A 26452-nucleotide genomic window follows, 5' to 3' on the forward strand; every position below is an offset into this window, starting at 1 on the left:
AAAAAACTTATTTTTTTAGGAAATAGTTTAACTTAATAGAGATAAATTGTTGCTGTTAAAATGCATTTTCCAATAAAGGGAGTATTGGCAAAACTGGTTATAGTTTTTATGTTAAGGCGGCGCCGCGGCGGGAGGTGGTGTCTGCAGCTGCTGAAAGCAACTAATAAAGTAACTTGTAAAGTAACTTAGTTACTTTTAAAATCAAGTAATCCATAAAGTAACTAAGCTACTTTTTAAAGGAGTAATCAGTAATCGGATTACTTTTTCAAAGTAACTATACCATCACTGGTGTTCACTAATCTTTATTATTAGTCGCTCACTCGTGTTTTTTTATTTTCTGGACTACGATTTGTCCTTGCTGGGGTAAAAGTGAATCTCAATTGAAACCCAGATCTTTTTTTCTCAAGAGCATGTAATTTTTTTTCAAATACTTTTATCAAATTACTGTCAAAATAATGTCAAAATTATTGAATACTTGTAAATGCATTCAGTGGCCATTTTTGGGAGCTTTTTTGGTGCTTTTCTAAGAATGTCATTTGTAGGATTAGAGTTAAGATGTAACGGTATATTAATTTCAATGGAGTAGAATTTATATGGATCGCTGGACATGGATTAAGCTTAGTCATCAACTAAATTTTCCTTCTTAAGGAACAATCTCAATTCACAGTACATTCTAACCATGGCATTTTAAAATAAAGTGCTGACAAATTGTACACCAAATTCAAGTTCAAACAAACACATTAATGGATAAATAAAATGAAAAGGAGATCATTAATAAAGTTAACCCACCTTTCTTTTTTTATTAATATTTTATCACATAAATAAGAGAGAAACAGAACAGAACCGTGCTGAAGACATTCACTCTGCAGGTGAGAGCAGCACAGCCTCTCACTTCATACAGGGGGAAAAAAAACTCAGTCAAATATATAAGAAAAAATAATCAGTCGATCAATCCCAAACCCTCAGCTAGTATATTACAGTATATATACACTCACACATCATCTAAATCTAATTCCAAACCTTTTAAAAGTTTCAAACCAGTTTCAAACAAAACCATCCAGGGCTTCTCATACTCTCTCAACTTAATTTAAACTGTAACAAAAATCAATTATTTAACTTAAAAGTAAAAAAAAGAAAAAAGAACTGTTCTACGCTGTGATAAACACCCCCTTGTGTACCTATTTAACCCTCTCGTCAATGGCTTATAGTCACAAAATAACATTCCAAGTATGCACGCGATGCCACAGAGTGTGTCTCAGCCACCGTGTTTTTTGAATAAATAAAGTTATTGAAGTCATCGTGATAATCCTTGGCCATCATGTACAGCAAGAACCATATGCAGTGATTTCATCCTCAGTCCAACCACACCCTGCAGGCTCTTCAGCTGCACAGAGTGGAAAATCCACAGGCTCAACACAGCGCTTGTCTGTCTGGGGTCAAAGTGCACTGTCCCTAAAGTAAGATCATATGAGGAGCTTCCTGCTGGCATTAAAGGGTGGAGATGACCTCAGGTCCACAGCGGATCCAGGAGTTTAACTCTGTCACTTAATATGTTTTCAGGATACAAGGTTAAATAGTCTGGATGACACAATTCTCTATAGATTATTTAACTGGGTTTTAGTGCTGAAGCTTACAGTAATGGGTTTTCTCGTCTTGGCCTTGCAGCAAGGTTACATACAGTAGATAGCATGTATAGCGTATACGTGGAGACAACAAGAACAGTAACATCTAACTACAAGGTGTAGGCTCTGCAAAAGAACACTCATTAAATTGAACACAAAATGGAATAAAGCATAAGCTCATATAAGGATCATAAGAAGCTGCACCCAAATTTCCCTCGTTCCTGCTATTAACTGGCTAATAGCACTGGACTGAAGATGTGGTCTTTGGAGGCAATGTTCTATGTTCAGATATGCTAACAGTACCAGAGCTCACGTAAAGGTGCAGATGTGCCAACAAAGATGTATAAGCATAAATCTTTGAGTGGCTGGATTTAACAGGTACCCTTAAAATAATAACAAAAAATATGCATAGCAAAAAAAGGCTATGTTTGCAAAGAAGGTAAAAGTGGCCCAAATCTAGTCTCTCATCATGCGCAACCTGGATGTGTTGTTTGTGTTAACAGCAAAATGCACACTAAATCTAACAGTCTCAATTCTAACACGGTCCAATTTAATAACTGATATTAAAATCTGATACACATCCAGTTAGTTGTTAGAACAGGCAGATTGGAATTCAATTATTTTACATTAAGGAGAAAATTGAAATGAGGACAGCAGCTTAGCAGACCACATAAATGTTTGGGTGATGTTTTTGTTACAATATTAATAAAAGGCTTGTGTCACAACCGCACTGTGTTTCTAATGTCCAAGCATGGCCACTGGAGGATGTGGCCACAGCACCAACGGAAAATAAAAGGCTCACAAAATAAGTTTAAAGAAAATTTGGTGAGAAAATCAGATTAAAGTCACTTTCACCTGCTGTGTGAATGTAGCCAAATTTATGCTTTAAATAAAAACCACAAAAAAACTAAAGATTAACAGTGGAAATAAAGCAACACTGTTCAGTGCAGTGCTATACTTGTGGATATTCCTGACTCCAGGTCAGGATTGTTGAGGTTCTAAAACCTGCAAGGCAGGAATACCTGCTTGACAGTCAATCGCAGAGTATTACATACAACCATTCACTCTCACATTCATACCTAGTGAGCATATTAGCATGACCCATTCTCCTATCACATGTTTTTTCTGGGAGAGGGGAGGAAACCAGGGTGCCCAGACTAGGCCCAGGTGAACATAGGGAAAGCACACCAGGCTCCTGACGGACAGTTACTGGAGCTGTTTGTAAATGTGGATATGCCACACATGCACTAGCTGCAGCACCACTGTGCCCATACTGTGTGTTATGAATATAAAAAATTAAACAAGCATTTAACTAATTAATTAATTAATTAATTAATGGAAAATGGTCACTGCAAATCATAAAAATCTAAAGTGAATTTCAAATTCCAACAATCATTTGTTTTTCAGCTTCTCAACTTACATAGCACCTTTCACAGTCAATGCAAGCATAACGTCGAGTCATATTTTGGTCAGTGAAAAGGAAAAATAAAGAAAAAAAAAAAAAACAAAACCAACCAACCAACCAAAACAAAAAAACATTTCAATAAATAAGGTCATAAATAACTCAATAAAGCTCAAAACACAGAGACCAAATGTGAAACTCTGCATTAAAATTAAATAAGACATCCCTTGTCCTTATGCATTCTGTCCTGTACATGTTATATAAGCCTAACTTATTTATCTATCTGTTAATAAGACTCAATAATAATAAAATGCATAGATGCTGCCCAGAGACTTAAAGGTGAGCCTGGAGAAAGGAGGACATGCTCCTGCTCTTCAACCAGTGCTTCAGATCATTTTGGATGAGTATCATCGAGATCTGCAATGCAGAGTACCATGTCATGAATACATGGAAAAAAATATTAACTTAAATCATTTTAGCACAGTTTCACTTCTAGTCCCTTACAGTACCAGGCTGAAAGAAGGCTGGATTCTAACAGAGAAGATGAAACAATTTTCTGCATGGTCCACTCATCAGTTTTCTGCAGGACAAACAACAAATCAATAATCATATTATTAAGACTCCGTTTACATTGCTCACTTTTTCATCTGACTTGTATCTGGATTGTATCTAAGTGTTTACACTTAGCAGTCAAATGTGTCTCTGGATTTCTGTTTAGAACAGAATACCCAGATCTGCTCATTGCCTACCAGTTATTACTAGTTTTTGGTTGACATGTGGTTAACATAAACTTTGTATGGAAAAGATGGTATACTTTTATATGAAACTGACCAGATTCTGTTTTCACTTATTATTAAAATGATTAAAAAGATCCAAACTTTCTATCAATACACTAATTTATTCTTGTGAATGTGGTTTGAGTAATCTGATCAATATCCAATCACAATGCACCATAGGTTTGAATGCAAACAAGCACAATATTAACATGATCTAATTATGCCCATTAATGTCAGGTGTAAACAGGCCCTTTCTGTGCATTTACACTTTCACATACACATGGCTAGGCACAAGTGGTCTATGCCGATTTGAACATTTATCTTTATGCATTGGTCTCTTTGCCATTCTGCAGTTACTTAAGACTGATGAAGTGACCAGGTGGAAACAGAGGCTATGCTTAAAAAAAAAAGACCAATTAAAAAAAAAGTACCACAGAAATTAAAAAGAGCAATTGTGAAGTAAATGAAAATGTTACATTTTCCATATATATTTATATACACACATCTTGCGCAAAAGAGAATTAAACAGCAATATATACACACACATCCTTCCCTGATCAGTTAAGGCCAAAGTGCAGTGAGTGTGTGGTAAAACCACACATCTTATAGGCTGCTACACTCCGTTTGAAATGTTCCCAGCTTTGTTAATGCTGTAAATATTACATGGGCCCTCATGTTTTAACAACTGTGCTAACTCACATAAAATGAAGCATAATTGACTACCTACAATAAAACACAGCTTTCCGTTCATTCTTTTTTTTTTTGTCTAACAATACAAAAAAAAAGAAAAAATAGTTTACATATTTACATAGCTCCAGCATCCACTGGAAACAGCCAAAGGCATCTCCGGATCATGTGTAAATGTCCTCTTTGAAGGTCCTGCTTGAAAGAGAAAATCTGGACATCCAGGTGGGCTTGAACTAAAAAGGTCTGTTATTGGAGGCAAAAGGTGTGTTGGCTCATATATCGCAGCTCACTCGGTCGAGAGGGGGAAAAAGAAAGCATGAAGAGAAAAGGAGAGACAGAATGAGAAAGACGTCCTCACTGTATCCGACAGACACAGCCAGCAGGCGATCAGAGCATGCCGAAGCCCTCGCTGCCCTCACTGATGGCCAGCTTTAGCAGTTTGTGCAGCTCCTCGTAGGAGTCATACGTAGGGAGGCACAGCTGGTTAAAACTGAAAGAAAAAAAAAATAGATAGATTACTTCAGAAAAATGTAGTGCTGCTGCTATAAACACACATATTTTAACCTCCTAAGCACTTCTGTTCCACACTCTACTAACTACAGTACATATTAGACATTGTACATGATAGGGCTGTGTATTGGCAGGAACCCATTGTGTTTCTAAAAACACACCATTGTGTTTATAAAAAACAAACTAATAAAAAACGTTTTATTCAGTCAGAGCAGTAAGATGTAAAGGACAACACAAAATAAACCACTGTCTTGATATCAATCTTTGCACTTAAACTATTAATTAAAATCAATAGTGTTGTTTTTTAATCAATACAGTGATACAAATAGTTTGCAAATCGTACAGTAAAACTTTCATATATAGAATTTTTTTTCAAGAATAGGCCTCCAGAACATATTTTTTATTTGAATATTTATTTCAATTTCTAAACTGCATTTCAAATTCTAATCTGCAGTGAATGCAGGCATTTCTCAAATGCTACATAAAAGAAGGTTGTTCCGAAGTGAAAGATCGCAAAACATCCCCATGAAAATTGTACAAAAGAAAAGCTCTGTTCTTTGACAAATTTTGCAACTATACATTGATTTGCTGGATTGAATGAAAGCACTGTCAATGTATTTAGAAAGTTGTATGGTGTGACTGGAAACAGCAAACATGTTAACATTAATTACAAGCTTTTTAGCAACTATATATGTTACAAGATATATTGCATTTAAAATGAAACTTAGTCTTATAATTGGAGTTTTGGTTGTTTTTTCCTGTTGTGTCATACCGGTATCAAACTAACGCCCAATATTAGCAGCACTATAGCAAACCTATAGTTTTAAAAGATAATCAGCAGGACCCAGTTTCCCAAAAGCATCTTAATCTTTAGATCATCTGACAAGAAAGAGTTTAGGTTTATGCTCGCTGGACTGTTAAAGAAACAGCTTTGTGCAAAGATGTTTTCAGTAAACCCAGCTCAGATTAGTTACACCAGGTGTGCTGGATAAGGAAAGCACAAAAATATGTGGGACAGAGGTTCTCCAAAATCAGAATTTGGAACCACTGCTAGGTTGAGATCCAAATGAAGTTAAATCCAGCTGCGAGCTCAAGCATGAAGATAATGAGGTGTTCTCTTTCATACAGGTGGACCTGTGCGTTCTCACCAGGTATGTGCGGTTGGCAGAGTGCTGTGTGTGGGGGCAGCTATGATCTGGAAGGAGGGGCAGAGTGTGTTGAAGCCTCCGGGGGGGAGCTGAGATGAGCCGGTGGTGAACTGCAGGAGACGTGCCAGCTCTTCCTGAGTGAAGGAGGACACCACGGCCCAGAACCACTTCATCACCTGCATACACACACACAAACATCAGGTTCAGATCAATACAAAAGAATAAGGTTTTATTTTTAAATGCCACTTAGTGTCTGTGCTGAAACTGGCATCACTAATCAATACGAAGCTTTTTAGAAATAAATGACAAGACAAACAAAAACATTTAACACTCAAAATGCAGTTAAAACTCAATTAATAAAATCATATTGATATATTTACTATTATTAATACTATTAATACTAGGCCTCTGACAAGGATTATAGTATGATCTTGCTGTACAATGTATGTATATGATCTCAATCATGTTTTCTGACCTTGTAATTGCCCATAATGCTTTTATTTGCAAGGAATGTATGTAAGGTATGTAGCCTTTCATTTTATTTACTTATAATATTTAAAACAATGAATTTAATTGAAAAGGTCATGGTAAAGGAAATATTATTGTGTCCCATGACTTTTGCCATGCCCCATGGAAGCATAAAAACTCCTGGCCTGACCTGCAAGATATAAATATGGGTGCACATCTTTACAAATGGACTGTGTCACATCCACCTGGCTCCCACTGCCAGGCATCAATATATTGTCACCTTACCATGAGCAGCTTACTGAGTGTTCAGCCTCACTCACAAGAGAACAACGTAACTGATACTGAACTGATACAGTGGTGTGAAAAAGTGTTTGCCCCCTTCCTGATTTCCTGATTTTTTGCATGTTTGTCACACTTAAATGTTTCGGAACATCAAACCAATTAAAATATTAGTCAAAGACAACACAGGTAAACACAAAATGCTATTTTTAAATGAACGTGTTTATTATTAAGGGAGAAAAAATCCAAACCTACATGGCCCTGTGTGAAAAAGTGGAAACATACCGTCACTGTGGTTTCTGACGCCTGAGTACACTGTCTCTAGCCACACCCAGGCCTGATTATTGCCACACCTGTTCTCAATCAAGACATCACTTAAATAGGACCTGCCTGACAAAGTGGAGTCCACCAAAATATCCTTAAAAGCTACACATCATGCCGAGATCCAAAGAAATTCAGGAACAATTGAGAAACAATGTCATTAAAATCTATCAGTCTAGAAAGGGTTATAAATAGTGATGGCAAAAGTGGGGCTTTTGGGAGATCGAATCAAATGAACCAATTGATTCGGAAAATGATTCGATATTGTGAAACGTTCGAATCATCACACACCACAGTGACATCTAGTGGGCAACCAGGGCCTAAATCCACAACTTTTTCTTAACAGAAACAGAAGTGATGGGTTTTTTATGAAAAAAATAAAAGAAATATTCCCCTATAGCATGTTTTGTCCCTAAATAAATTTGAGTCTTAAAAACATATCATTTTGCAGAGAACAGGGTTGTTTTAATGATGTCATTAAGATGTATTTTTCATTATGATACACAGTCAGTGGATTTATATAGCTGACATTATTCATTTTACATTGCAAGGTAGGGAAATGCTTGTGCAATACTTTATTTATTAAACATTACAAGTAATCAGTTGTTTTTATTAATAAACAGGATCCGTTCCACAGTGCTTGGACTGCTGGGTTGCTGTAATTGAGAGATATTTTTTTGGTAACTGAAACAAATGAGGAAAGACGGCAGAGTGTCTGAGCCAGTAATCCATAGGGTCTTCTTTTCCTCTGGGCATTCTGCAAGCACCCAAGCATTCTGATCTCAGACCAGCTGCTTGAACTTAAGCGCGGACTAAAACACGCGAAAAGATTTGAAACGTTTCAAAACTGCGTGACGTAACGAAACCCGTTTTTGGAACAGTCACGTGGCTTTCCCCTTTTGATACGGACTTCGAAACAGTGCTTCGGAACACCGTGGTTCAAATGAATCGATTCATTCGATTCCGCGTTTCGAGTTTGACATCACTAGTTATAAAGCCATTTCCAAAGCTTTGAGAATCCAGCGAACCACAGTGAGAGTCATTGTCCACAAATGGCAAAGACATAGAACACTTTTTTACACCACTATAGGTTTGGGCATATTTAATTTTATCAATTCAATATTTAATAAATGTACATACTACTATACCATGCCTTTGAACTGTTAGAATTTTTTTTTATGAACACACCTTCTCTCTGAAATGCCATGAGCCTCCAACGATAACAGCATGGGCTTTGAAATCCTGCACATTAATATTCCCAGTTCCACACATCAGCAACTGTATACAGAGGAAAAACATAAAACAACAAACCGAATTAAATAATGACTTTCTAACAGAACCACACACACACAAACATCCATCATTCTCATTATATAATTTCAGAGGGGAGAGAGTTACTCAGTCTGTATACAATGTACTCAGAGTGCAAGTTGCCAACATTCAACACAGGATCACAAATATTGAAAGAATTACCTCCAACTCATTTTCATCAAATATGGCCAAAAGGTTCTCAGGAACCAGTTCGTTCAAACCTGAGAGTAACAAAAGCTGGGTTAGCTCCAAATATGTTTATATTTAGTGAGGCTTGACTGAAATGAGATCACGTTTAAATTAAATCGTACCTTTGAGGAAGTGCTCTACCTCATCCCTCACCTGACTGGCCAGTCGGTACTGAGCCAGCAGGTTCAGGTAATGAATCTTATTCTCATTAGTCACAGCAATCTGAGCCCCACCAGATATGAGCTCCACCACCTGCAAGGAAGAAAAAATCAATGTCTTTATATATAGCCTATTGTTGCTACAGTAATGGCATCATTATTCTGCATATTCTGTTGCTCTAACATTGATACAAAACCAAACCAAGATAAAATCACACATCACACATGCATGCCCAGCCACCAGCAACACTTATCTTTAAAGCATGCAGTCACTGAAAAAAAAAAACATTCATTTAGAGGGTATAAAATGCAATCCCACACTGCTGATTTTAGTGTTATTTTTAATGACTGTGGCATTTTTTTTTGCTGTGTGTGTTAAATTGTGGCATCAGTTACTAAGACTAAAAGGAGTAGTGAAACTCTGAGTTCTGATAACCATGTCTTTCCATACCATGGTATTCCATTAAACCAGTTACCAGTGCAAACCTATCAGCCAATAATCTTATATGGCAGGTATAGGATTATTTAAAATGTGAATGATTGAGTGTGTCTGATTTTTGATTGACCATAATACAATTACACAGTCAAATTCTGCAACTGAAGACATCAAGTAAAATTTTGCTCACAGGATCTTCAAATATACTGAGTGCTTGGCATGTGCTTATGAAACCCCTGTAATGATCTACGCTAAGGCTAAAGGGGTATAAAGCCATCCAGTACTGAACTGCATAGCATTTTTACTGCATTCTTTGGTGTATTAAAGCACCATCAGACACTTTTGGGATGATGGAGGTGCCACAGAATAAATCATAAAAACATCAGAACTTGATCTCACTAATGTTCTTGAGGCTAAATGTAATCAAATACTCATAAAAATGTTCCAATACTTTGTTCTAAATGCTTTAAGGAGGAGTAGATGCTATTGCTGCATCTACGGTTTATAAAAACTGAAAAAAAGAAAGAAATTCTCTCTCCCAACCCCACACAGTATTTATATCAGTTTAGCAGCAAAACTGCAAATGAAAAAACAAGATTTGAACGATAATCCTGTTTTTTATTGTTTTACCTCATCACTCATGTTATTTTATATGCCAGCAAAGGGCAGAATCATTTGTATTTTGTCTCTCACCTTTTCCAGTTGTCCTGACTTGCTGTACTTCTCTTCAGCAAAAACAAGGTCCATTTCACTCACGTCATTGTTTATGATGAAGCAGACCTTTGTTTTGTAGAACTCTGGATCATCCGTCTCAAAGTACTACCAAAGCCAAAGAGAATTAAAAACAGTCAGATGCATAAAATAAAATAAACAGGCTTTACTTCTGTCAGAAACAATGCACTTTGTTTTATTCAGTGCTAAATGTTGTTAGCTATTTAATATGAGCCAAAACATAACATAAAAAACATAAAACACTGCAACACTGAAGGAGTGAATTTCAAGAGTAGTATTGTTGCTGACCATATTGATTTTTTTGTGACCACAATTTATCCATCTTGTAATGACTAATTCCAGCATTATAGTGCAACATGTCATTAAGCAAAAAATCCAGTAGAACATCCTTCGGATGTGGTAGACCAGAAAATTCATTGGATGTATGGACCAGAAGCTCAGCCATTTCAACATCATATAGAAATATCAGGATCGGTACATCAGTTCCTAATGAATCACTTGGCAAGTGTAAAGTGTACTCCAAGGATTAATCACTAATGTATGTACTGGATATATATTATATTGTTTTGTTTTGAAATATTTATTACTCCACCTACAAGTACCTAAACATATTTCCATAATTTCACAGAAGAAACAAAAAAAAAATCATATTCTTTTTATTAAAATGCAAAAGATTTCTCTAGACTTTTAACAGGATTTAAAATGAATGATAAATGTACTAGAATCAGCCACAACAGCTGTGCATCACCTTGTAATTCATGCGTAGGCCGATGATCTGCGCCAGGAAGGAGCGAGTAAACCTAGCCCGCACCAGCTGCTTGTAGGCCCCTCCCAAAGCAGACTCATACAAGCACTTGCCCACCACACGCCCAGCAAACTCATACATCTTTACTCTCAGATGAACAGGCCTCTCCGCATTAGGGTGGACCTGTCAAACACACGTACAGTTAGTGCCCACTTCCAAGCCATAACTCGCATCACACATCAACCCATAGCCCGTCACCTACAGCTCTGACACTACGTCATTTCAACTACAGTAGAATGTCAAAGATTTTATTAACAATGAAAATCTGTTTCTAAAACGCCCGCACTCTGCCTGCTTTGGTTCCTGAAAACTGGCCAAGAAAAGTGAAAGCTGTAGGTGTCTAATGCGTACCAGACCCTGGTTGTTGTCACTGAAGCGTGTGAAGAGCTGGTTATTGGTGTCAAACAGAGCCTTGCACACAAGCTCAAACCACTCCCGCCTCGGACCTCCCCAGTCCAGAGCTATAAAACACACAATAGTAGTAGTCATTAACACATACTGTACAAATATAATGTCCACTGTACCATTTAAACATGATTAAAGCCTTACAAAAAAAAAAAGAGAATCATAAAAGTAAAACACCACTGACTGATGCGAAAGTTTAAAACAAACCTTCTTCATCCTGAAACACCACTTCAAAGTTCTTACTCCAGTCTGACACAGAAAAGTTCCTGGTGGCCTTAAGAGACTGCAGAAAATGACAAAATCATGACTCATGGCTATTAAAGTTAAAGATAATGTGACTATAAATATGTAAAGGGTCTTTTTAAATACTACAAAGCTCTATTAGTACAGATCACTAACTGAGTCCAGGATGGAGTGGCGGATGATCTTCAGGCAGGTCTTAGTTCGAGGTCTTTTGGAGTGAATGTGCCTGAGCTCTCGCTGGAAAAAGTTCACCTTGTCCTGAAACGTCTCTGAGCCTCCTAAAAATCAAACACACAATGGGGGGGGAACTACATATGTGAGGTGCATTTATGTAGGATGCTGACTTTTAGACTTTTCACTTTGACTTTTCAGGAACCTTTATGGATGGTTCAGATTTCTGGAATCAATTACAGGGAGTTGAAGCAGGCTACCATGACAGCTACCATATATCGTACAGCTATATAGGATCACAGTAGTGAGTGATAAAGTGAAGTGATAAATCCCACATTCAAATTTATTTATGTGAGCATAATCTAACAAAAAAAAGTGTTAAGTAACACTTATCACATTTTTCTACCTCATCCCAAAGTGGCTGGGATTCCAGCTGAAAGATATGAGATGTACAGGGTTAGGATAATAACATTAGCCTTAGAAATAGACTGACTTTTCTCTGGTCCTGATATGGGGTGTATATTATATTAATTAATTTATTATTACTTGTTTTTCTATTACACCCTTGCCACTGTTGCGACCATCACCATGGAGCTTACTCATAAAAGGTCTGGACCCGTATCTCTGAAAAGTTGCTTTCTGACAACATTTGTTGTAAAAATCGCTATATAAATACATTTTTATTGAATTGGTTCAGTCTTTCAGATGTGAAACTCCCCCTTAAACATGTTTGTCTACACTAGGTTTGCCAGACTTACCGATGTTCTTGTGAAGGAAGCGAATAAAAGTGGCTGCCATAATATTCCTGTCTTTGCAGCTTAGCTCCACAGGAGGCTGAATGCCGTCATCGACCACCAGCGTCAGGTACTTATGGATTGGGTCCGGCCCGTGGTATGTGAACTAAAAAAAAAGATGTTAGTAAAAATTAATAAATCGGTCCATATTAGCATTAAAACTTTGGGAACAGCTTGAATACGTCAGAGCTAACCTTAGTTCCTGGGCACACACGAAAAGTGAAAAGGCGCCATGGAATAATCTTCAGGTAGAACTCCTTCACTGAGAGTTGCTGAAATATAAACACAATAATTTAGTGTGAACATAAAAGTCCAAAAAAAAAAAAATGATGGTATGTAAAACCCCAACAGAAGTCAGCTACCTTTGGCGATATGTAGCAGTAGACCTTTTTTGGTTTCTTGACCTTCTCTGGTTGGCCCTCTACTGGAGAGTCGTGCTCATCTTCATCATCGCCCATGGAGGGCCGTCTTTGTGGCGCCAGCAAAGAGGATGCTGGGAATTGCCAGGACGAGCTACTGTAATTGCCTGTGCCATAGAGGTAGGCCTCAAAGTAGATACTAATGCCTGGAGTGGACACGTTCTTCTCCACACAGCTCTTCTCACTCTCTGTGAATAAAACACAAAGCATTGGGAATGGGCTTTAAGAGGAGCACTATGCTATAATTGGCAGTAGAAGTTGCACTGATCCAAGATTCCATGGAAATTACTCCCATTATTCTGTGTTATACAAAATATACATGATTTGCATCCCTCTGTGGCATAATCACTAGTGGATGAAGTAAGAAACCAGCTTAATTCAAAGATACAGTCTAAAAATGCACTGAAGGAAAAAAAAAACACAAACACAATAGCACTCACCACTTAGCACAATAATGTCAAACTCTCCATTGCTGAGAGGTTGGTCCCTATAAGTGATCCGTGCCCGAAAGCAGCCCTTCTTCTTTAAAGTGAGCTTCAGCAGAACCTGACACTGCTGCTTATTACAGGTCACATGTGTGCTATAAAAGTCTTCAGAACTGTCCTCTTCCACAGTGCCCAACTACAAAAAGAACACAAAAGAAGCATTACAGATGCAAACATTGAATTGTTAGTTCAGGAGCTTTTTTCATATACGAACAGAAGTTAAAGAATCAAGTTATTGATAAATTAATCTTACACAGTCTTATGAAACAACCCATTAAAACACAGTCTTTAACATATTTTAACATAAAAACCAGGGCAATACTCAAGTCTCATGAGTTAAAAGCACTTTTCAGAAGTCCTTGGCTTTATCTAGTGGGTGCTTTCACTTCTACCTTGTTGGGTCCAGACCTTTAGACTTTACAGTTTGGTCAAAGTACAAAAATAAGCACCAAAATAAGCAGGCCTACAGACTATTAGACCAATTACTGGATTTTGAAGCAGTGTACAGTCACCCAGTAAATAGCAGAAGAAATAAAAGAAATTAGTGTTGTGCTGAAATCTGATTCCTGTTTGCATCATGCACTCGTGTCTTGCAAGAGTATGGGCCCAACAGATTTTGCTGGTGATTTCTGTATCTAGTCTGGACTTTTAAGTGTAAAACTGAAAGTGATGTCTGAGGTTTAAATTAGACAGGCTTCTCCATAATTCTCTCATATCATGTTATTAAGTATTAATAACATTGGGGGTGTTTTAAGCTATATTACATCCATCTCTAAATTTTGCTCAAATGAACATCAAAGGTTATCGTGAGGTACCTTGATCTCATACATGTATACAAGTTTTAAAAGGTTCTTACTGAATGAATATGCACACTGTAGTTGACCTCATCCACAAGGGAGACCGAGTTACTGGTGGGGTTTCCATACTCATCCCGAGGCTCAATCTGCAGCGTGTGCTGTTGACCATATGTCAGCACCAGAGTGGAAAAGTGGTACGCAATCTTTGTTTTAGATGGCACCACTGTCCCTGTAACAAACACAAGACACGTAGTTCAATTGAGACACAACACTCCGTGATCAACGTTCATAATCTCAATAGAACAAACATGCTTCAAAAATTAGAGTCAGGTTACGCTCTAAGTGCTCTCCAACGCATAACACGCACAAATCAACATAAAACTGCCATCATATACACACACAACACAAACACTTCAGTCAAAACTGGGTAAACATGACAGGCAATATTTGCAAACATGTTTGCAAACAATAATGATATCCTCTAAATAAAGCTTAAGTCAAAACCAGCTTTTAGCACTCTGGTACAGCAGTTCCATAAACACAGCTGACTGACGAGATGGATCTCCTTATAAACCTTGCTGAAGGAACACAAACACCTGACTTTCAAGAGGAAAAACAGATGCCACTAGATCCCATAAAGCATTCCTTCAACTTAGGAAAACTATCAGGACTAAGACATTATAAAGTGAGACCAAATAAAGGACACAATGACCTCTTCTGGGGACACTGTGGACATGTGCTGAAATTTTATCACGTCAAGATCATCTTACCTGGCTGGAAAACTTTATAATAGGGGCTGTAGGCCACATTGAGGCCACCTAGTTTAACAGCCACCTCGTATCGTCCAGCTTTGCGCACAGTGAAGGTCACTTTCACTACGTTGGACTCGGGCTCCTGAAGAACCTCTTGGGTAACAGGAATGTCCAGAGCCAGTTCTATATGAGTTATATTTACTCTCAAGCCTACAGGCCTGTGGGCTGGAAACGGCTGGCCATTCTTATAGAAAAGCTAGACATAAAGAAGACAAAAAAAATAATTATTAGTTAATAAATGTATATTAAAATAATAAAGGGTTAGCTATTAATCCAATATCTGACTGTCTTGCTTGTAAAAACTATATGTATATTATATGGACAAAAGTATAGGGACGCCTGCTCATTCTTAATTCTTGTTGAGTTTTTGGAGGAGTACAGTTCTACTGCGCCACAATTCAGTGCTGTGGGTTTTACTGTACAATATATATACATGATTATTATCTTAAATTATTATAACAATGATCCTAAAATTATTATTATTTTTTTTATAGTTCTTGCGACAAGTATAGTTTATGCAACAATTCGTTTTTTTTTTGTAATTTTGTTTGAAAGCCATAGTCAACTGTATATATAAAACAGATGTTTGTTGTGATTTTTATTAATAATAAAACAATTCATTACAATGTATTTCACCTTATGAAAGTTTATTAAACGTTTAAGGTGTTATGATGATTTAAACACAGTTAAAAGGCCATAGTCACTCCTCTTTGTGTTTTTCCTTAAACCCTTCACTGTATTATACTGACTAATCAATACAAGATCATAAATACTGGAACATCCTTGAGCTACTATTTAAGGAAGCTGTACCCAAGACGTGCAATCGACTTACAATGAATCATCACACTTGAGACACTATATCTCTAAATGTTTGTGTGAATTCATTTAGGTACTTTAATAATGAAACCTGACTCTCTGGTGAACCCATTGGCACTGTGCCTAACGCCAGATGTGGGCCATGGTGCAAGCAGTGACACTGTGTTTTTTGGAAAGGATTTGCGTAGCTTGCGTAATGATTGTCCAACATTCTGTCCACACCAACACTGTTGGCAATGAATGCAATCAAATCCCCACAGCAATTCTCCAAAACCTAGTAGAAAGTCGTCCATGAACATTTAAGACAGGTATCTAACAGAAGTAGAATTCTCTATACTCTATAAAAAAATAATAATAAAAAAACAATGAATGGGCAGGTGTCCCAATACTTTTGTCCAAGAAGTGTAATATTAATGTCAAATTAACAGTACCTGCACCCTGAAGCTCATAGTCTGGCCCACTTCCTGTGGCTCCTTCCAGTCCCAGGAGACCTTGCAGGAGCGTGGGTCCAGGTAGTTCCCCCGCACATAGTCATAAATGCTGCGATCACCTCGGCGTCCAGGGTCCTCATTCTGCAGAAAGCTGACCACTCGTGCAGCGAGCTCACATAGGAACTTGATGGTAAAAACGAATGCGATGATGGAAACAGTTATTCCACCTGTAAGGGACAAAGACATAAGGACACACAATCAAAAATACAGATCAAAAAAGCGGTTTACAACTAAACTCTTAGGATTAATTAACCATAATGCACACATTAAATTCTGCTATCTGCTATATGATTTCTTGGCATGCCATGGTAAAGTGAAGAACAAGTGTTCTTTTAGGACACAGCATGGGATCACCCAAACATGTATACTCTGTTTGGTGTCATCATGTGAAAGAGGCTGAACACTTGCCAGTGAGCTTAAGACAAGGTGAAATCAAGTTCGAGTCAGACTTGATAGTGGGTGTCAGGTGAATAGGAAATTCTATTTCTGAAGTTGTGCAGGCATTTAACATTCCTTTATTACTGGGAATACGTTAGATTTTGACTGGCAGCATCTAGCAAAAATTCTCACTCACAGACATTTAGTGCATTAAATTGATTAAATATTATGTAAGCATTTTAATCAGTGTCTCGAATGCTGTATTTGCATACAGTTAATTCTGCAGCTTTAAAACTCTCCCATCAAATGATGTCTACAGTCTTGATTTTAACTTGTGACTCCTTGCTGAGATTTTAACTTGTGATCTCAGTGCACTTGACAAGTAGCAGTTAGACTGTATGGCCACTCTAGAGCTCGGAGGATATTAATCTTTCTATTCTTTCTTGGCCTCAGATTTATACATGGTTTCACAAATCATACATGGTTTCACAGGGATGCAACTGTATAATTGCCTGCTTGTCAAGAGACTAGAGCCAGTGTTCTGTAGTTAGGAGTCTAGGGAGAATAGGAAGGTCTTCCTAACATGTGATAGGTAGGTGGCAATAAACAGTACACAAATTGAAGGGGAGCACTACAGACAAAAAATTATCAACTTAAAATGTGTTGTTGACCAAGCTGAGATATAGAACTTAAAAATGATTTAAGAAATATTAAGAATATACTAAACTGAGATAACTCAAACACCACTGCACAAGCAGTTACAATGTTTTACAGTGTGTTCATGAAAATGTACTTTTTAAACAATTTGCAATAAGTTTGCAGTAAACAATATTCCAATTTAAAAACTAAAGAAAGAATAAATAAATGAATAAAAGAATAAAGACTTACCAATCACGTAAAACATGAGGTCCCTTATCAGAAAGCACAGTGCAACAGTACAGCCAAATATTACAGCTCCAGCTGAAGGAAGGAAACATATAGACGCAGTAATATAGCAACACCTTGGGTGTAAGAGTTTCACTCTGTTCATAAGAAAGACAACTGAACTGCAACAGAAACCAGACTCTGACAGTGTTGTCATTTACATCTACAATCATTAACTCTCCTGCCGTTCTGATATAGATTTTTCTCTTTCCTCTGGAACAGACATTTCACCTTATGAAAGTTTATTAAACGTTTAAGGTGTTATGATGATTTAAACACAGTTAAAAGGCCATAGTCACTCCTCTTTGTGTTTTTCCTTAAACCCTTCACTGTATTATACTGACTAATCAATACAAGATCATAAATACTGGAACATCCTTGAGCTACTATTTAAGGAAGCTGTACCCAAGACGTGCAATCGACTTACAATGAATCATCACACTTGAGACACTATATCTCTAAATGTTTGTGTGAATTCATTTAGGTACTTTAATAATGAAACCTGACTCTCTGGTGAACCTATTGGCACTGTGCCTAACGCCAGATGTGGGCCATGGTGCAAGCAGTGACACTGTGTTTTTTGGAAAGGATTTGCGTAGCTTGCGTAATGATTGTCCAACATTCTGTCCACACCAACACTGTTGGCAATGAATGCAATCAAATCCCCACAGCAATTCTCCAAAACCTAGTAGAAAGTCTTCCATGAACATTTAAGACAGGTATCTAACAGAAGTAGAATTCTCTATACTCTATAAAAAAAAAACAATATTACAGCTCCAGCTGAAGGAAGGAAACATATAGACGCAGTAATATAGCAACACCTTGGGTGTAAGAGTTTCACTCTGTTCATAAGAAAGACAACTGAACTGCAACAGAAACCAGACTCTGATAGTGTTGTCATTTACATCTACAATCATTAACTCTCCTGCCGTTCTGATATAGATTTTTCTCTTTCCTCTGGAACAGACAGAGAGCCTTACCACTGTGCTCAGCTGAGCAACGGCAATAAAATACAATTGCCATAGATTTACATAAAGCTCGCCTACTCCCAGCAGCTACAGAGGAAAGTGGGTGTAAGCTGCCATAAGTGACAGCTCAGACTAAAGAAGAAGAACGTGCACACATTCTTGATAGTATCAGGGGTGTGGTGAACTTACATAACTACTTTCTAACATGGTAATGCACATCTGCTCAAAAAGAAACCTGCATTCTTATCAAGCTCAATAAACAATGATTAACAAACAGTCCGCAAACAAAATCGACTGACCCCACTGTGATGTTCTAAACGCTACTCACCAATGGACCACTTCTCATTGAGCCGCCTCTCAGCAAGGCTGTGCACCAGCTGAATCTCGTAGTCCTGGTCTCTGCTGCCCCTGGAGGCTTGGAGAACCTTCACTCCTGTGGACAGTTTGATGTAATCCTCGTAGTAATAGCCCCAGGCTGCCAAAGAGAGCTGAAGCTGGCTGTCAAACTGAGCCAAGTCATCCAGATTAGTGCATCCCAGGGCCTTCAGACTGCCAAAAGAGAAGGGAGGTACTTAGGCAGTGGTACAAAAGCATCTAAAGATTACGAAATCATGTCACATATCACATAATGAATGATATTAAATAAACTAATTTCATATGCATTAGTTATCATTAGGCGTGTCATGATAATTACGATATCAACATACTAAACAATGTAGGGACATACCTTCAATAATTAAGTTTATGAGTCAGTACTGCTAAAACAGGAGTTTTTTTTTTAATTATGCATTGTGTTAACTAAACTGATTTATTTATTTTACTAATTTAGGAATATTTAAACATTTATATTCCAACTGCAAAGTATTAATATGGTTAAACATTAAACGTCAGTTTCATGGAGAGAGATTATTATTACAATTAGACTACATTTTGCTTTCAATAGAAAATGTCTATTCAAAATGCTGTTTAGACTAAGCTTATTTTCTATCTTCCCTATAGTTCATTGCTCTTCATAGCCAATATGTAAATGCGTTTTACTGATACTGTAATATCATTATATCTGGGACATAAAATTAACTTCAAATGAAAATATAATACTGTTATAAAATGTAACAAATATTGATTATTGTAGTTATTACTGGGACAATATATTGTCTCAAAACTTTGTCTCAATCATGACAGGCCTAGTTACAACATACTGTACAGCTCAGATGCCCAGACAGTGAAGTACCCTGTGTCAAATACCAGCATGTTCCATAACCAGACTCAAAAGTATTATTAATTGAGCCGCAGCTGAAATGGCCCTCCTTAAGTCCCTCCTCCAAAATTTCTATACTGTCAATGTGTATGAAACAGAAAAAATGCTGCCAGTCAGGCAGGATTCTGAGGCACTTAGTCATGTCTGAATTGAAGTCATTCAATCCACCCTTTTGCTTTATTGAGCTAAAATGCTCATAGCTAATGACAGCACCACAAAATGCTTACACTTAACAGTTAATGCTATGCAATGCTTCAGCAAGTCAGGACGTAAGATTCACCTTAATCACTTCACTGCTTTCTATGTTATTAGAGATAGTGTGGACAGCAAGGATTCAAATCAGCATTTCTTGTATTTTTTAGACACAGCCATCATATTCCCAACTGTACCTTTGAACCTCCCCTATCACATTATACCAAACAGATGAAAGCTATGGAGCACTGAGCCCTTGCTGGGATTTGAACTCATGATCTCCTGAGCCACTCTAAATCTGGGAAATTACACTCCATTAAAACACAGTTCTTAGTCAATTTAACTGCCTGCTAGACAAGAGAAAGCATAACATAAGTTCAAACATTTAGCAGAGAACACAACATAATAAATTTACATGTGATAAAACCACTGCCTACACACCATAAAACCTTTTTTCTCCCAGCCAAATATTCAATAATAATGCCATTATCATCTTGGTAATAAACATAACCTGATACGAACAAGAGTCCTTTCACTGGTGACACACTAATTAATCAGATGACATGATTTTACCCGAGCCACACCAAGACATAACTGGCATACTTGTGACACAACTATGTGGTGCACAAGAAAACAGGAAAGGCCTGTAATGCTTGAGAAAGTACAGTAGGGCCAAGCCCATATAGACTGTGAGCTCAATGAGGAAGACATAGTTAGAAAACATAGCTAAACAAGTACTGTACACCAATTAACAAGATTGTTTTGTGCTAATTAAAATTTGGTGATACATGATGATAGAATCATGATATGGTTCAGCATAAATTTGGCTATTTGTGGCATACAAATGTCTAGACAAAGTACAGTTGTTCAAAAGTTATAGCATGATAAGGGAAATATAACTATGTATTAAATTAGGTGTTTGAGGTTAAGATGTGATTTTTTTTTTTTTCAAAAAAGGTATTTTGTGTCCTTTTCTTGGTAGTAGAGCTGATAGAATAATGAAAGAAGGGATTAAATGTAATTGAGGTCTATAACAGATTACAAAATATATTCATAGGCTAAGAACAACAGTAACATGAATCTTATTTAAACTGAAATGGAGTATTTTCCTAAATTGACTAATCTTTAATTATAACATGTAATGCATAAACTGTGCTGTTCATGTCCACATTAATGCTACATTTTAAGGAAGTGAGCCAGCCTGTTCACAAGTGACAGCAGATTCCATTCTCTAACTGTACTCTAACTGTAAAAAAAGCGCTAGAGCACATACTGCAGCATTGCAGAGGTTCAATTCATACTGCTTCTGAGTGCTAACTACCCATACAGAACGTGCTGCAATGACCCCCTCTTCACTGCAGCTGCCAGGGCTCAATGGCATTTAGCTCAAACAGTCAGAGATACTACTTCCCCCTGGTGGACTGAAGGACAAATGACAATAACGTCCTGCTGATCAGAAAAAATAATCTTCACAAGGTCTAAAGATAAAAGCTAGTGATAGACACCATGGCAAAAAAGCACTGCTACACTTTAACATGTTTTTTTAACATAATATGTAAATGTAACAAAATGTAATTTTTCTCAAGTTTCATGAGTTTCAACAGCTTTTAAAATTAAAAACTGACTCAGCAGACTCATTAAAAAAAAAAAAGAAAGAAATGACGGCTGAAACAATAGCTTTCCTGTAGAGCTGCATTTGTGAACATGACTGTTTATGTTCCTTTTTAATATGTTCATATATTACTGAAAGAAAGAAAGAAATCTTTGATGAGACGTGACACAATTCATCACAATAACAACTGCACAGCTACCAGCCCTGTTCTAAAAACTACAACCTCAAGGGTACAGGGCATCTAGCCTAAATCACTATCTTGATCCAGTACTGATGTCTCTGAGTGATAACAGTGTGTGAATGCGTATTTGCTCACGTATGGTAGTAGTGCTCTAGACTCTGAGAGCTCAGCCACTCCTGAAAGGCGAAGTCTCTGAGCAGATGGATGTGAGCTTCAGAGATGTCCCTCCAGCGCCGCTGCTCTTTCACCACCTCCTCTAAACGAGCCAACACACTCAGACTCAGCTCTTCCAGAGACTGCACATCTACACACACACACACACACACATGCACGAAAGGTTAAAGATTCAGCAAAAAAAACATTGGCATTTGTTCTCAAACTGCGATGAATACCATGAATATAATCATTGGCTGTTCCACAAAAGCCTTGTAATTATGCTTTTTGTATATTGTTTCAAAGTTAAAGGATTAGGACTTCCGGTTCTGACGCCACATGGAGCGGACGTGAGTTACAAAAATTTACTAAAAAAGTTACTAAAACATTTACACACTGATTTCAACTGAAAGGTCTTATACAACTTCCTTCTTCAGTATACATGGACATGCCCAAAGTAACGGGCAAAGGGTTTTGTATTGTGTCCCATGATAAATATAAAAAAATAATAATAATAATAAAAACACTGAACAGATATGCAGTGTAGGGTCTCCTGCAATTAATGTAGATGTGATTTATGTCTGGACAATTCATAGTTACTGCTGGTCCATATCATTACAGGAATATGTCATAGAATATGTTAACACCCACAGTGGACAGCACAGTGGGTGGTAATGCCTTCTTTGACAATTAAACCTACACATAAAACACTGTGGATCTAGGAACATTAAATGCCCACACAACGTCAGGAATAGAAGGCCTCATCCATATGGCATGCACAAGGTAACTCCTCAAGTTAGACAGGTGTAACCTGCATACTGCTATCCCATGACTTTTGGCACAGAAATACTGAAACACCACAAATGACTTGACAGTACTTATCAAGTCCAATTCCTTTTTTGTCTCAAACAAACGAAAATGCAAAACCAAACACAACCCAAGCTTTCCTAATGTAAAGCAAAAAAAAAAGCTATTTCCACATTCCACTGACCTTCAAATAAATACTTGTAATCGGACAGGCTATGCCCCTGCAGCCATTCTTCAATCTGACTTTCCTTGCTTTTCTTCCAGCGCACTTCCCAGAAGAAAATCCACGAGACTGAACAGAAGATGAAGGTCAGCAAGAAGCGGCGGTCCATCAGACCATCTTCAGTCTTAACTCAGACCTCCATCTGTGTCACAGCGGGCTTCATTTGGCCAGGGCTTTTCTCCGTCCTGCTCTCCAACTGTCTGCAGTTTTGCTGTGTACAGAAGTAGGACTATCTCCCCTTGAGTGATCTTCCCATGTCATTTCAGGTTTTTCGGTACGCCTGTGGGAAGGATGTGACACAAAATTCAATGTTTCTTTGTTGTAAACAGTTCAAAACAGAAGTGAAAGCTTCCTTTGTACTTTAAACTTTCAAGTCTCTGAGAGGTAATTTAACATTTAAAAAGTGACACACGGTGGCAGGACTGTGTAACCCAGACACATTCAATATGCATGAACCAACCTGATGAAACATATCATTACTTATGACGACCTGCTATTACAGCAGTACATAATTCATAGAGCACACATTTTAGACACAAGTGCACCTTGGAATTTCTTTTTGCATTATGCAGTGTGTGCCACTCGTTTGGGCAAACTAAGCATATCCACATACTCCTGTGTCCTTGAGAGTAGAGCTATGCTCTGCCTTTTTACATTTCCTAAAAACAGAGAAGCATAGCAAATGATGAGCAGTGCACTTGAAATCTTCCAACCACATAACTGGCCATAATAAATGCTGTATGCAGCAAGAACTTACATTATCACTAAAGTATCAGGGTAGAAAATTTATATTCAGAGACCTTAAATGCTCCTTCAATAAAAAAAATCTTCTCAATTTAATACGGTCTCCTCACTATTTGTTATACAATTGAATTTAGATCTGGGCATTGTATGGCTCAATTTCACTTTTAAAAAACAGCCCTTTGCATATCCACCACAGACTTTACTGCACCTGTGTTACTGTATTATGATTATTTTTGTATCGTATCATGTATAAGCATTTCTATGATATCATAAGTACTTAAAGAACATAGACCCAACTAAATATTTCATTAGAGAGTGAATTAAATAAAATTAAATAAGAATCAAATGTACTGTGCATGAAAGAACATTTCAATAGTAGAATAGTCAAAGAAATACTGATGCATTTTGCATGTAAAAACATGATAAATATTGTGTACTGGGAAAACACATTTCTTATATTTTATTCATATTTTATATACTATACATCAGTGAGTAATTAATTAATAATATTGGTGGGGGTTTTTTCACCCACTATGCCTGCTTCACATTTTGTCCTTGCAATCTGTGACATTTACTCCGAAACAGTTAATTTCTGAATACTGATGCCAAATTTAAAATTGAATCAGATACATTTTGTAATCAGCTCATTTATGTATGTTTCTTATTACGGACACATGACTGTATATATTTAAGATTTAAATCCTGATTTAACATAAATAACAATTTCATAACCAGTATTTTAACAGTTTGTTCTAGAAATTGTATCAGAAATAGTTAGCTATATGGAATGTAAAACATATCATTAAAAAGTGATTTAAGTGTCAAACTGAATGGAACAGATCTGTAAAGGCAAAAATACACTTTTAAAAGGAGCTTCCCATATATGTAGCACTAACCCAGCACTCCTACATTCTAGTAATAGGGTCAGATGAATGATCACACATTTACACATTGTCCTAACTTAAGAAGTTAGAGTGAATATTAACTTGTTTTTTTTTTTGCTTTATTTATGGTCTGAAAGCTCTGCATCTCTTGTTATTTCACCCAATTCTTATTTTCTGCAAACACATGCTTTTTTTAAATGACAATATTTTTATTGGGAATTTAAGAAAAATGTTGTATGTAGTTTATAGAATAAAACAAAAATGTTCATTTTACTCAAACATAAACCTATAAATAGCAAAATAAGAGAAACTGATTCAGAAACTGAAGTGGTCTCTTAATTTTTTTTCAGAGCTGTATGTCACCATGGGCTCTTTAGGATGGATCTTTGTGGAAATTAGCTAGATAACTAATTGACCACCCTGTTTCAGAAGATTAAAACACACTGACTGTTGTGTCTAATTCACACAAAAAACTATGACAAAAATACGATGAAAACAATGATATCCAAGGGTAAAGGCTTGTGTATTCATTCCTGAACACCACAGTGTAGCTCTAGCTAGCTAACCTAAGCAAACTGTACCCTGTGCATTTCCTTAAGGTGGAATTAAGCTTAGTGTGTAACGTTAAATGTAAATAAAGCTAGTTAAACCCTAGCTAACTACAGTAAGACTGCAAACAATGCTAACCTAGCTAGGTTAGGTTATTATTAACGAGGCACAAAGAAACAATTATTACCATTTTAGCCTTAAAATAACGTAATCTAGCACTCTAAATAGGTTCTATACGACCTTAAAACCCAGTAAGGGTTCTGATATTTCAGTGCAATGTTACTGAGACAGGCTGTCCGACTGTTTAACTCGCTCTAACCGTGGTAAATTAACCTAGCGGCGCTAGCTAACCTCAACACTGCCTCAAACACACGGCGGAACCCGAAAACACAACACAAAAAAGCTGAGTTTTACCAAGCCTGTGGGAGATTCTGGAGGTTAATTTGCCGAACCGGTCCGTATGCTCTGACCCAGTCTGTCTGCTTTGAGTCCGACACACTCCAATACACTCCAGTACACTCCAGGACTCACACATACACACATACACCGTACAAGCTGCTGCTCCTGCTGCTGCTGCTGTAGGCCGTCGTTGCCGTCGACTGTAGATGATGTAGAACCATCCAATCCTGGACTCGGTGTTCTGTCGAGTTATGTTACCCACCGATACGTGCTTCCTAAAGGCACTGCGCATGCGCTGACCTACAAGTTATTTTTTTGTGTGCATATGTTAAATAACCTGGCCTCACTGTCATTGCACAAATATGCAAACTAAAATTGTTAATAATAATAAATACAATAATTATTATAAAAAAATATACAAAAGTAGTTTTTAGCTAGATAAATCAATCATTGTGATGCTCTGCTATACTACTCATGGTATAAATGTGTCACTGATTATTAGGGGAAGCAGAAGAAGCAGAAATATGCAGCAATGAAAAGAATACTAAGCTCAAATGATCAAAGTTTGATTGTAAGCATTTACATTTTTATCTGTTTTTTTTTTTACTGAGAAGTCACACTGTAAAAGTAGGTTCTGTCTGTTTATTTGAACGAGAATGGAGTTATATGAGCTTACTGTGCTCATTCCAATGTTTTTATTTATTTAATTTTTTTACCAAAAAAGGAGAAGGATTGAGAAAAAAATAGAAAGCAACATTATGGTAATTAATAATATTGACTATTGAATTTATAATATCACTATCTTTATCCTGCCTGGGCCAAAATATCCATCGTGTATGTTGTTCCAGTACAACACTTTATTGATCCTAGAGGTATAGCAGGTATACTTAATGCACAAATGTT

General features: G+C 37.1%; 1 protein-coding gene across 1 annotated transcript; it reads right to left on the reverse strand.

Moving 5' to 3' along the window:
* Positions 1–775: 775 nt before the first annotated feature.
* arel1 (apoptosis resistant E3 ubiquitin protein ligase 1) lies at positions 776–25736 on the reverse strand. The gene is made up of 22 exons (XM_007257310.4): positions 25565–25736; positions 22935–23253; positions 21926–22094; positions 18876–19096; positions 17544–17615; positions 16218–16444; positions 14929–15166; positions 14218–14387; positions 13317–13497; positions 12820–13064; positions 12652–12729; positions 12422–12563; positions 11649–11770; positions 11457–11532; positions 11196–11305; positions 10788–10967; positions 10001–10126; positions 8836–8965; positions 8687–8745; positions 8402–8491; positions 6146–6321; positions 776–4977 (listed from the first exon to the last, which is right to left on the reverse strand). The coding sequence occupies exons 2-22, from the start codon at positions 23080–23082 to the stop codon at positions 4875–4877; spliced, it is 3063 nt and encodes a 1020-aa protein (XP_007257372.3). The 5' UTR covers positions 23083–23253; positions 25565–25736; the 3' UTR covers positions 776–4874.
* Between the last annotated feature and the right edge of the window lie 716 nt (positions 25737–26452).

The sequence above is a fragment of the Astyanax mexicanus genome, chromosome 14 (assembly GCF_023375975.1).
Source record: "Astyanax mexicanus isolate ESR-SI-001 chromosome 14, AstMex3_surface, whole genome shotgun sequence".
In the NCBI taxonomy this organism is placed as follows: Eukaryota; Metazoa; Chordata; class Actinopteri; order Characiformes; family Acestrorhamphidae; genus Astyanax; species Astyanax mexicanus.